Source organism: Triturus cristatus, chromosome 9, assembly GCF_964204655.1.
Source record: "Triturus cristatus chromosome 9, aTriCri1.1, whole genome shotgun sequence".
NCBI classification, from domain to species: domain Eukaryota; kingdom Metazoa; phylum Chordata; class Amphibia; order Caudata; family Salamandridae; genus Triturus; species Triturus cristatus.
Window position 1 is genome coordinate 762,594,963 of NC_140592.1, and position 13,560 is coordinate 762,608,522.

At 44.2% G+C, this 13,560-nt stretch overlaps 1 protein-coding gene across 2 annotated transcripts in view; it reads right to left on the reverse strand.

Annotated features, from left to right (window-relative positions):
• Window positions 1-1,861: 1,861 nt before the first annotated feature.
• Window positions 1,862-13,560, reverse strand: part of LOC146798801 (uncharacterized) — an 83,922-nt gene continuing 72,223 nt past the window's right edge. For both annotated transcript variants that reach the window (XM_085626105.1, XM_085626104.1), the window contains exons 6-8: window positions 12,879-13,001; window positions 11,139-11,249; window positions 1,862-2,543 (exon numbers count right to left, since the gene is read on the reverse strand). In XM_085626105.1, the coding sequence (XP_085482231.1) occupies window positions 1,903-2,543; window positions 11,139-11,249; window positions 12,879-13,001 (875 nt within the window). In that variant the 3' untranslated portion in view covers window positions 1,862-1,902. The remainder of the gene's footprint in view (window positions 2,544-11,138; window positions 11,250-12,878; window positions 13,002-13,560) is intronic.

A 13,560-nucleotide genomic window follows, 5' to 3' on the forward strand; every position in this document is an offset into this window, starting at 1 on the left:
ACTGAGACACTATTTTGATGCTATACTTCCTGTCCGAATCCATGAGGGGAAGATGCTTAGTTCTCAGAGTCTTCAACAAGTTGCCATTTAGGTTCGCTGGTTCTTTTTTCTTCTGATTGAACCATTAAATTTCACATTGCTATGGCCTCATTGCCGTGTGAAAACTGGTTTGTAGTCTTGGGTTTTGTAACAACAGGAAAACGTATCTTTCTAGTTTGGGCCAGCACAGGGAATTAATTAGCTGGAGGCTGACAGTCAACTGGATTGTTTCAATGAAACACATTACAGGTGAGCAAATGCCACTTTGTGATTTATGTGAACTAGTTCTTGAGCACAGTACATGTATGTTTAAAGCTCTTGAAATCAGATCCACCATTTCCTACTCTAGATTCATGAAGAATACTCCAGAACTGTGCACCTATGTCCCTTCTAATGCCGACTGTGCTAGCTTTCACCATTTTGAGAGGCACTCTAAGGTCCACCAAGCCTACATAATATTTTGATAACTTATTAGGCACAAAAGAAATCTCTTTAAAAGCTTACACAGGTGATGCTCAGGTGTCCCCCTCTAAACTTTTAAGGGGGTTTCACGTTACCCCAAGCACTCACCAGTAGCCAAGATTAATTCAAACATTCCTTCCATCACCGTGCTGTTTTTGCAGTAGACGCCCTAAGTGAGACAGACATACCCAGACATGTGTCCAGAGCTCACTGTGCCATAGGATTTAAGCTATACCTTATTGACGAGACCCAAGTAGGTTGAAACTGGTCTGGGATTGCTTGTCCTCTCATCTAGATGGCACTTGGCCTGGTAATTCAGGATGGACTGTTCCTACTGGAGCAGGACCAAGACTGATTTGCATAAGGTGGTTAACTGTCCAGAATATCACAGTAGGCGAAAAAATGATTGCCTGGAATGTGGCCACGAGTGCTCACCCGTGGCGGAGATTAATTCAAGCATTCCTTCTATCACCTTGTTGTTTTTACTTCATTAGACAAAACAACAGTTGATGGACAGAATGCAGAACAATGTCATACATTCACCCCAGTACAGAGATCTGGGCCTAAAGCCATCGTTTTTTTTGCTCACCATGCTATTCCAGTTTGAACCCAGCCATATGCAAATCAGTCTTGACCCTGTGCCTCATGGGAACAGTCCAGCCCGAACTGCCAAGCCAGGCCCTCCCTGGACTGGAAGCAAGCATCCTAGGACCGGTTTGGGGGTTTCACCCCTCTTCAGCCATTCGGGGTGACAAATGTGGGAAGGGTATGCCCAGACGTGGGTCCCGTGCTCACTAATCCACTGGAGCCAAGCTATCCTGGCCGAAACCGGTCCTAGGATGCTTGATTCCAGTCCAGGGAAGACATGGCTTGGCAGTTTGGGCTGGACTGTTCCCATGAGGCACAGGGTCAAGACTGATTTGCATATGGCCATGTCTGAACTGGGGTGGTGTGGTGAGCAAAATAACGATGGCTTAACCCCAGATCTGTGACTGGAGGTGAATGTTTTGCCAATGTGCAACATTCCGTCCATCATCTTGTGTGTTTTACTTCATTATACCCTTGATACCTCTTCAGTGACGGACACAATAGTCTAGAATTTGAGTGTAATTAAAACCTGTGCCTTGCATGCAGGTGTAAGAGGCTCCAACTAATATCCCAATGACGTATGAAACATCAGAAAAGATTCCTTCAAAAGTGGTTTAACTGAAAGCCTACCTTTCCCCAATAATGGTCTTTCATCACCAACAATAATCTGTATGTACCACTGTCATCAGCATACTATTTGTATAGTCTGATTTGCACCACAATTCTAGTTTTAACAATATCTTCCTGGAAAAAAATCCTTATTCGTTAGGACTAGGTGTTCATTCTTTGTTTATTTTCTATTAGTTCAGTTTCTTAAATGGCATGTTGTTCTTTCTTACAATGATATCTAAGGTCACAATTCCGAATGAAGCTCATCTTGCATGTTGTGCATTTATATGGTCTCTCTCCTGTATGCAGCCTTATGTGTTGATCCAGAGTACTTTGCCGGTTGAATTTTTTGGGACAAAATGTACACATGAATGGTTTTTCCCCCGAATGTATTCTGTGGTGCATGATAAAATGGCTCTTCCAAACAAAAGTTTTCTCACATTCAGGACATGCGTATGGCCTTGCTCTTGAATTTGTTCTCATAAGCTTAGTACATTTTCTCTTCAGACTGCTGATTTTACTGACTGAACTATATGTGTCCCTTCCCTGAGTATTTGACATTTCTTCAGAAAACTGTAAAATTCTCAGATTATTTTCATAGTCATCATCATGGTGTAAACCTAGATGTACTGGACTGCTGAAATTACTCTCATTTTGATCACTTTTCTCTCCTGTGATGTTCGGATTGCTTTCTGTCCAGTCATAGCTCCTAGAGTTTGCTTCCTTGTTAGAGCTTTGAAGCACCACTGTGTTGTTTTTTCCAGAAGAAGATTTACATAAGGAAGATTTCCCTGAATACGTTGTACAGCGTCCACCTTTCTTTTTTCTGTTTATGCTTGGATCACCTGTTGGATTGAAATAAGAGACTGTCATTAGAATTAGCAATCTACATGCGTATCAGTAGAGAATATGTGTACATAACTGTTATTCTGAATACATCTGGGGTCAAAGAATTAAATTACAGTCCAGATTATTAATGTACTGATAGCTGTTGCACAAACAAGTACACGTTGTACATGATGTTTAATCAGATGGTCTATTTAGAGATTGAAGCTCATATGCCTAGCACCACAATTGCTCACCATCAGAAAGCAAATTCATAAATAGCGCTATGTCAGGTATGTTAGTAATAGATTTTTGGAGTCATGAGGCAAAATGGTTCCCAAGAGAGCCATTTTCAACTGACCTGCGTGCTCAACTTTCTCATAACTTACATTCCGCTTCTTCTGTGCTGTAGTTCTTGAACATATCAAACAGCACTGTAATGTTGTGTGGTCTGTGGCAGCAGACCTAGAGGGAATAGCTATAGGGAAGACTGAAAAGAACTTTACTAGGGACGCAAGTAGGCAGCCCTCTCAGTCCTGACTACAAAACGTGCTATCACCAACACCAGGTTCTGCCTAGGTAGAAAATGCATTAGCCACTTCACTAATTGGGTACACTTCAGTGGTGGTGAAGGCTGTGACATCAGAACACAGCTCTGATGTCAACAAAGACACCTAATGGGGCAACCTCCAGGGGGTTACAGGAATGTACATTTGCCAAGCTCCCTGGGAGAAAAGCACACCTGGCTGCACAAAATGTACACCAGTAAGGGGACCACCAGCTTAACAAAGCCAAGCAGAGGCCTTTATCGCAGCACGCTGTGGAACATTTTTCTGCTGTGTTAAAAATCCCTCCATTTCCTATGTGAGGCTTACTATTGCAATGCTCAATCCAGTCAGGCAGTCAGTTAACTCTTAAATGTCAAAAGATTGACAGTGAAAACATACTAAAAATGCTGTGTGTACTTCATAAGCAAAATGTTACTTACCCTGTAAGCATATGTTCGTGGCATGCAGTCCAGTAGATTCACATGTTGTGCATACTCCTGCTATCTAGTGTTGGTCTCGACAGTGTGCAACTTATTTTAGTTTAAAGAAGTCTATGAGTCACGAGGTATAGCAACTTCACCAATTACTGGTAATGCACATGAGCACAGGTTCCATTGTTAGATTATTTCTCATCATGGAGAGTGAGGATAGAAATGGAGTGTAGAGATACAGAAGATGACCAAGCGAAGAATATAGGGGGAGGGAGGACGCATGGGAATCTACGGCACTACAAGCCACATACAGATGCTTACAGGGTAAGGAACATTTTCCGTTCCTGGCATGTGCACCTGTGGATACACATGCTGTGCATCTCCCCTAAGCAGTGGCTAGACGGAGGATGTTGCAGAGGTCTGAAAGAGTGTACGGAGTACAACCTGGCTTGTTGACATGCTGAGACATCCACACAGGAATGCTTGGTGAAAGTGGAGTAGACCAGGTAGCTGCTTTGCAGTTGCAGCTATAAGGATGACACCTAAGAAAGCCACAGAGGCACCATTTTTGCTGGTAGAGTGAGGTCTGAGTGGGTCAGGCAAAGATTGTTTGGCTTTGGCGTAACAGGTCTGGATACATTTGACAAACCACTGTGCTATTCACACTTTAAAGAGAGCAAGGCCCTTGTGTGGCTTTGAAAAAAAAGACAAATAGCTGTTGTTTCTTATGGATGGGTTTTGTCCTTCAATGTAATACAGGATTGCCCTTTTGACATCTGAAGAGCCCTCTCTGCTACTGACTCTAGATGTGGAAAGTACACCGGGAGTTCGATAATGTGATTGAGGTGGAAAGAAGAGACCACCTTGGGGAGAAGTCTGTGGTTTGTCCTATGGACTACCCTATTGTTGTGAACTTGGAAGAAAGGTTCTTTATGGGTAAGTGCCTGAAGCTCGCTCCTCCACCTGAGGGAGGTGATAGCTACTATGCAGGCTACTTTCCAGGAAAGGTAGTGCTATGGGCATGAGTGGAGTGGTTCAAAAGAAGGGCCAATAAGTCTGGTGAGAACTATGTTGAGATTCCACATGGGGGCACCCTGAGTGGAACGATTCCATGAAGGCCTGATTGACTGAAACTTAGAAGAAGGAAGTGTGTTCCCTTTTCTGAAGGGAAGCAGCAATAGTGGCTAAGTGAAGTCTAACGGAAGTATAAGCGATGCCTGACTTTTGCAAGTGAAGCAGATAATAGACAATATCTTGGTCTGTTGCCTTGATTTGATTTTAGCTTTTATATAGCACCCGAATGCCCTAGGGCGTCTAGGCGCTTATGCCAGCTACTTCAGTAAGGTGCCAAAGGAGCTGTAGTGAGCTAGTTAATTGGCAAAGAGCCAGGTTTTTAATGATTTCCTAAACACTGACAGTGTAGGGCTATTCTTTATGCTGGCTGGAAGTGAGATCCATGTTTTAACCGTCCCCAACAGAAAGCTTTGTCCGCCCCATCTTGCTTTCTTGATCCGTCGAGTGAGTTCCATGTTTTAACCGTCCCAATACAGAAAGCTTCTTCCGCCCCATCTTGCTTTCTTGATCCGTCGGGTTTGTAAGAGTTTATTGTGAGCCGATCTTAGATTTCTGGAAGGCGCGTACCAAATCAGATGCTTCTTCAGAAATTGAGGAACAACTCCATGCAGGTTCTTAAAAGCTAGGCCTTGAGAGGATTGATATGCCAGGGACTTCAGTAGTGCACAAACCTCTTCCATTTAGCTGCATAGCAGGCTCTCGTATGCGTCTGCTGGCCTCCGTAAGGATGGACATATTCTCTGGAGGTAGGTTGTTGTATCCAAATGCTAAGACCTCAGGAGCCAAATAGCAAGATTTAGCTGCTTGGAGTTCCGGTGTCTGAGCATGCCGTGGCTCTGCATGAGAAGATCCCACTGGGTGGGCAGCTTCTTGTGAGGCACTAGGGACAGATGGAGGAGAGTGGTGAACCAGGGCTTTCTGGCCCAGGTGGGGGCCACCAGGATGAGAGTGAGGAATGTTTGCCAAAGCCTCTGAGCCACGAATGGTAGAAGTAGAAGAGGCGGAAAAGCACAGGCAAATATCCCTGACCAGTACATCCATAGTGCATTGCCCATGGGCTGTGGGTACCTTGAGGTAACGATTGGGCATTTTCAGCGGTAGCAAAAAGATCTACGTTGGGGAACACCCAATTATGGAATTGTAGGAGTATGCCTTGCGAGTGGAGTTCCCACTCGTGGACTTGTTGCTGCATTCTGCTGAGCAAGTCTCCAAAGTTGTTGTCCACTCTTGGTAGGTATTTTGTCAGTAGATGGACTCTGTGATGGCGTGCCCTCTGCCAAATGCCCTAAGTCAATACAGACATCTGTGGAGAGAGTGCTGCCCTGCTTCTGTAGGTAGAACATGACGGTTATTTTTTCTGTGCAAATGAGAACCACCTTGTGCTGAATGTGAGAGAAGAACGACTTGAGATCTAGCTGGATGGCCAGCAGTTCCAGGTAGTTGATGTGGAGGTGGAGACCCTGTTGATGGGGAGCCCACATAACTTGAACAGTCAAATCTTTCAAGTGTGTCCCCTACCCGGTGAGGTTAGCATCAGTTGTGGGCAGCGATAGGCAATGTGCTCTCCCTTCACAAAAATGCTTTGCACCTCTTTGACCTACTCATGGAGGAACAACTAGATATGATTTTCCTTACTGAAACTTTTATGTCGGATAGCTCGGCCCCTGATGTAGCATTAGTAATCTCTGAGGGATACTCTATACTTCATTGTGACATAAGAAAAAGAGGCGGCGTGTAGCTGTTGGTTTTAAGCAATCCTATAGCTGTGTTTTGCTGACCTAACGGAGCTCTAGCGACCAAAATCACTTGGCTTTTGCTTAACATTATCAACTAATAAATCTTTGGCCGAGGTATTAGTATATCGACCCCCTGGTTATGCTGGAAGTTTTTTGTCATCTCTGGATGAGTGTCTATCCAAATACATTTTGAAATGTTCAAATGTTACGGTCCTAGGGGACTTGAATCTACATCTGGATAGGGTCTCACACCCACATGGTCAACTATTACTTAAAAATATGGCATCATGAAATATGAGGCAATTCGTAAACCAGCCCACTCACTCCGCAGGCCATGTCCTCAGCCCTCTCTTTTCAAATTCACAGGTTGTTGTAACGGATATTAAAATGAGCGATCGCACAGATCATGCTATTATTCATTTTCAATGGAAGGCAGAACAGGGCCCTCTAGGTCGAAGGATTAGTACTTCGCTACCCTACAGGAATTGGGCTGAAGTCTCCAGTTCAGAACTAAGTTCTACTCTTGGGTATAATGTCCCACCCATGAGCAGTGATCTTGAGTCTGATAATCTGGCATTTACTGCTTGCCTGTTGCAGATGGCAAACACTGTTGCTCTTATTAAGGAGAGATCTGTATTTTCCAAGAGCAGACTTCATTCTGCTTCCTGGTTTAATGAGGAACTCAGGAAGTTGTGTAAGCATAGTAAATATTTGGAAAGAGGGTGGAGAAAGAACTACCTACCTCTAGACAAGGAACAATTCAAAAAGTGCTAAACAATTATTGATCGATCAAGAGGGCACAAGCAGACTTCTTTGACATCCATATTGCTGAATCTGTCATCAAATCGAGATACATCTTTAAGACTGTCAAAAAATTCACCCACTTTGATGCTCTACGAAAGCCGTTGGATGCATCCCCTAAGTTGTGTTCACAGCTTTTGGGCTTTTTGGTAACAAAATTAGGGACATTGTGGACACACTTAACACAGTCACGCCAGATTGCCCCTTGACATTAATGGGCTTGATTGGGACCCCATTAAAGACCTTGTCCTGCTCTTTGCAGGAGTTTGCTTCCATTTTGCTGAAGGAGTTTGAACAAGCCCTAAGAGCGTGCAGGTCTGGCTCGCCTGATGACCTCCACCGCATATCGTAGTTACTAGCTGCGCAGGCATCAATTCTATCCTCACCTCTCTTCTAAATAGCTCCTTTCGATCTACTATGGTCCTATTTTCGATCTACTATGGTCCTATTTGATTTCAAGTACAGAAATTTCTTTAGGGATTTCAGAAGTCCAAAACAGGAGAGCATAACAACATCTATGTGTGGAGCAAATTAGGTTTTTATTTTAAACTTCACCCCTAAATTACGTGCAATGGTGGCTGTAGCTGGCGGGGGCGGGACAAAACTGGGCCAGAATTCACGATCCCAGGTGGGGGAAAGGGTGTACGCCGAATAGCAGAATTTCAGTTCTACTCGCATATCACTGTAGATTACTGAGACGCATCCAATGAAATACAGCCATTAGGCATAACTTAAATCTGCTGAAAGCATTAGGTAACTTTCTGTTGAAAGTGAAGAGGATCTTGGAACAAATTTACCCTCAGGCCCGTTTGGGGGGAGAGGCAATGGTGGCTGGAGCTGGCGGGGGCGGGACAAAACTGATTCCCTTATTGAAAAATCCATCTGCAGACAGATCGATTCAGGCTAACTTTAGACCTATCTCCCTACTGCTGGCTTTTGCTAAGATATTGGAGAAGTTGATCAATCGTCAACCATCTAAATATTTTGAACAATTCCAGTTGCTGCATCCTTCTCAATCAGGTTTCCACCCTGGCTTTAGCACTGAATCAACCTTAATGGAGATACTGACACTATTAAGCTTGCAGTAGATCAAGGGAAACCGGTCATGTTGCTACTTTTAGGTCTATTTTCGGCTTTCGATATGGTGTCTCACCCTATTCTTTTGCAGCGGCTAGAAAACAAAGGCATTAGTGGTGCCTCGCTGGTTTGGTTTCATTCATATCTTTGTAACAGAAGTCAACCGGTCTGGATGGCACCAATGCCTCGGATCCTAAACTGTTACGGTTTGGTGTCTGTCATGGCTCGGCCGAGTCCGACGTTGTTCAATATATACATGGCACCTTTGGCTGTATTGGTTGAATCTTTCGGCGTGCAAATTGTGTTCTTCGCTAATGACGTGGAGATCCTCCATACTCTTTTTTTAAATAACACATTTCATTGAATTTAGTTTATTTGACAACATCAATAAAACGCCAGGTTCAAGCCACCTGGGCCACAGATAAAGCACCTGCAAGTGCACAGAAGAAACGCAGAGTTACATTTTGCAACAAACATGGCAGATATCGCTGAAGCAATAGCATGTATGCACTTTACATCAGAAAACGTCCCCAGTCTCAACCAATGTGACCCGTATCTCCAGGGCATACCCCCATATTTGGTCATGTTTCTGGGGGACCCCTGCGCTTTATACACCAGTCTTTCAAGTGCTATGCAGGAGTCCATGCCACAGATCCACGCATATATGGACAGAGCCTGTGCTTAACTTCAATGCCTGGCAAGGTCTCTCTTGGCCACAATATACGTTGTGGCGGATCAGAGAGCAGACAGCTCTGGATTCACCCACCAATTCTATAATTCCCAATAAAACTATCTTGGGATTAAGCACTAGGGGAATTCTTACTACCTGCCACTATGCCTGATGAAGGCCATCCAGTACGCCTGCGCCTCTGGACAAGTCCAAATAGTATGGTAAATGGTACCTAGAGTTGAACATAGTAAACACGCCACGTCACCGGCCTGACCCTATGCCAAAGTCATTCAGGAGAGTAATATGTCCTAGGGAAATATCAAAACTGAATCAAGCGGGGCACATAGAAATTGCATTCTCGAGCCCATTTACACCTCCACCCCTTTATCCTAAATGGCCCCTACATCCTCATCCCATTGAGCACTGTATGTCCCCTGGGGGTCGGGCGTATTAATAACAAGAGACTTGTAAAGTCGAGGGATGACTCCACCACATAGCTTGTCAGTTACTAATTTACATTCAATCTGGCTGAGTTCTGGGTGTGCCCTCAGCCTATCTGTGAAGCAAGTCTGTGCATGCCGCAGCTGAAGGTAGCAGCAAAAATGGGAGCAGTGGATGCTAAATTCCTCGCCTAGTTCATTTCCCATGGTGGAGATACCAATCAGATCACACAGCCGAAATCCTACCAACCTTGCAGTCTCAGCCAGCTGCGTCCCATGCCCAAGAAGGCTGGCTCCATAAGAATGCTGTACCATTTAATGTGGCATAGTGCCAAATACCGACAGCGAATGGGGACCTGCATAACCGCCTGGAGGGAACGCAGAAGCTCCCGGGTGTAAAGTAAGGAGAGCAGAGTATAGGGGTGAAGGAGAGCTAATTCCATCCGGTGAGCCAGATCTCCCCTATCCACCCTGAACCAGTCGTCCATGTTGACCGATTGCGAGGCCCAGTAGTATAGCAGAATGTTGGCCACCCTAAGCCTGCATCAAATGGGGAGTCGTGGCACTTCACAAAAGACACCATGGGGTCTTCACAGTCCACAGAAAAGTAATAATGTGCAACTGCAGTTCAGTAAAGAAGGTGGATGGTATGATGTAGGGATAATGCTGTAGCACATAAAGGAAGCGTAATAGAGCCACCATCTTGGAGAGGGCCTCACGGCCTGCAATCGTTAACAGCAACTTAGATCAATCGTTGATGTCTCTCAGCGCCCAAGCAATCATGGGGACGATATTGAGGTCCCAATACCTGGGTTAAGAAAGGGCAACCATGATGCCTAAAAAAGGAAACAATCCCCTGCAATCTGTATTTGGGAAACCACCCAGTCTCTCCCCCCAAGCGGGCCTGAGGGTAAATTTGTTCCAAGATCCTCTTCACTTTCAACAGAAAGTTACCTAATGCTTTCAGCAGATTTAAGTTATGCCTAATGGCCGTATTTCATTGGATGCGTCTCAGTAATCTACAGTGATATGCGAGTAGAACTGAAATTCTGCTATTCGGCATACACCCTTTCCCCCACCTGGGATCGTGAATTTTGGCCCAGTTTTGTCCCGCCCCCGCCAGCTCCAGCCACGATTGCACGTAATTTAGGGGTGAAGTTTAAAATAAAAACCTAATTTGCTCCACATATAGATGTTGTTATGCGCTCCTGTTTTGGACTTCTGAAATCCCTAAAGAAATGTATGTACTTGATTCCAGTTCAGTGTCGGAAAATGGTAATACATACACTTATCACTTCTCGGCTTAACTATGCCAACTCTTTCTACTGTGGTCTATCAGCATATCAGCTCAGAAGACTCCAGTTGGTCCAGAATGCCACTGCTCAGGTCTTATTCAAACTCCCTAGAGGAGACTATATCCGTCCTTATCTCTTAAAGACAAGAGTTTGGTTCAGGGGGCTCATATGGCCTTTTAACTGGGTGGTCCTTGGTACCTGGCCAATAGGATTATCCCTTCCCAACCAGCAAGAACCCTTCGCTGCTCTGACGCTTTGTTGGCGGTAGTCCCGGTGGCAACTTCTTTTCTTTTCTTGCCACCAGGGACTGGAACGCTCTCACAGTTCATCAACAGGCGATGAAGAATGTACTCTCCTTCAAACGCAACCTTAAGATCTGGCTCTTGGAATCATCATATCAGTAATCGGTTTTAGCTTTAGCTGGTCAGTGAATCTGCTAGCGCCGGGACAGTCTCTGAGTAGCTGCGCGCTCTACAAATACTGTGATTAATTGATTGATCACATAAAAGCAAAACATTTTAAAAGTCAGCCCCATTTACTCACCAATAGTGAAGCTGTTGCTTCCTCTTCCCTCAGATTCATGATGGTCCAGGCAATAGCTATCAGTCTCTTCTTTAATTTGAAATTCATCGACTTGTTTGATAATGACATGTTCTGTTATTTAAATGGAAATATAATACAATTCACAATTTTGTCATCAGTGTACAAATTGTTTCCTTTGTGCACCCTCTTGGAGCCCCTTTATTGACAAATCCTGGATTCACTGTAAAATTAGTACTTATTCTGTGCAACACTTTTGTCTTGATTTGAGATGCTGCGGCAATACGTGTCCTTTTGGCAAACTGGGGTGCTAACAATACAAGCAGCTATGTGATTCTGTAAAGTATCACATAGGTTCTGCATTTCTGCTTGTCCACATGCCTGGCTGAAGGTGACGTTTGAAGCAAGAGAAGCGTGTTTTAGGCATATCGGTGTCTCTATGCAAGCACACTTCCCCTGTTTCTTTTCTGCCATGGTCTACTAACAGTTCCTGACTTATACCTGAGCGGGCTCTCGACTGTTTTTATCCCAATGTGATCTCTTGCCTTACTCATGAATGAGCACCTGAATGTTCTGCTGACTGTCTACGCCTAACTGAGCACCTGAATGAGCTACCATTTGTCGCTCGTCCTGAATCAGTTCCTGACTCTCTATCCCTTAGTGGGCTTGAGTGATCTCTTGAATGTCTTTAACCCATGAGTGTGCACTCAAATGTGCGACGGGATGTATCTAACCCCGAGGGAGCGCCTGAACAAGATTATCACACTCTTTAACACCGACTGAGCTCCAGACTCTCTATAACTCTGAATGAACTCTTGACTGTCTCTTTTTCTGAATGAGCTCTCCCTGGGTTAGCTCCTGTCTCTGACCCTAAATGAGCTCCTGTCTCTGACCCTAAATAAGCTCCTGTCTGTAATTCCCGTGTGAACTGCTCTATCATGCCACACCCTGGGCTAAAACTGGGCAGGGCAGGGTGCTCTGACTGGGGTCATCTAGGGTGGCAGTGCAGCTCAGTGTCACTCCAGTGCACAGCAAGTGCCCTTACAGCCGTTCAGAGTGCGTGCTGAAACTCAATGGTGCGCTTTGCACAAGTGCCGGTATATGTTCTCATAGCAGAGTGCGAAAAAGCGGTGCAGAGTGAATATCGTCACATAATAACATAACGTGTAGTTGTTCACCCCCTAAAGGGGTATCTTGGCACTGAATAACAGAGGTTTTATTGTTACCCAACTCAATGGTACCCCTTTTATAGACCTCAGATGGATGAAAGGCTGAGTGAACCCGCCGGGATTTGAACCTGTGACCATGAGGTCGAACATAGGCCCTTGCAGTGGATGCATTAGTCCAATGAGTCACCAGACCCGACATAATTGTGCGCTGAGCAGTTGCATCAGTGCTTGAGTACGGACAGAACAAGTGCTGTCACAAGTGACTGTATGCTACCACAGAAATGCACACTGAATGCGCTGTAAAGAAATTTCAATCTGTGAAACTTTATATATAAATATATTTTGTTAATTAAGCACCACAAAACAGTTTTCAGTACAATTTGTTTTTTTTTTGTCTCTGATGTTTGACTACTTCGATTTCGAATGTTTATGCTCAGTGTTAACTTAAACTCAATGCAAAGTCCCTCCCAAAAATTGCTTTCAGTCTACGTTTTAACTAATACTGCGTGATGTTAAAAATGCAACATTAAGGCACAGAATTAGCTGACTCCACAAGTCAGCACTATAGTCTCACCTTTAATACATCTGGAGTTACCTACTCCCTCAGGTTCATGCCTGTCGAAGCAAAAGGTGTCTGTTTCTTCTTTATTGAGCAACGCATCGATAGGTGTGACAACCCCATGTTCGGTTATTAAATCTTAAACAGAAATAAAAAAAAAAGTTAGAAATTCACCATCTTACCTACAGCGTATATATTCTTTCATTTGACTGTATATTTGAACCTTCATTTAGATGTGCCTTCTGCACCCTGGACAGCCAACACCACTACAACCTAGATTGTGTGTAAAAGTGTCATTATGCTGTGTGCACCACACTGTTTTTACACAGGATGATGTCAGATTAACACGGTTCCTTGCAGAAAGAGAATACCAAAAAACACTAATTTAAGTTACCAAGCATCCAGAAGATCTCAAGAAGCTTTTCACTCTTGACAGGGAAAAACTATTGCTCAAAGACTGAACCCAGCAATCCTTGTTTGTCTTCCAAATGAGGATAAAATATTAAGTAGGAGTTTTTATTTTGAAGCATGATCAGTTACGTCCAATCGCAACTGAGAATACCAAACTGGTAGAGGTGCAGCTGAGAGGATCCATTGCTACGCATAAGATCAGCACAAGCCCACTGGTTAAGTAAATATTCCTCCGTAAGATGCACATTTGTAAAGTGAACCCAGGTAGGGTGATACATTTTAATTG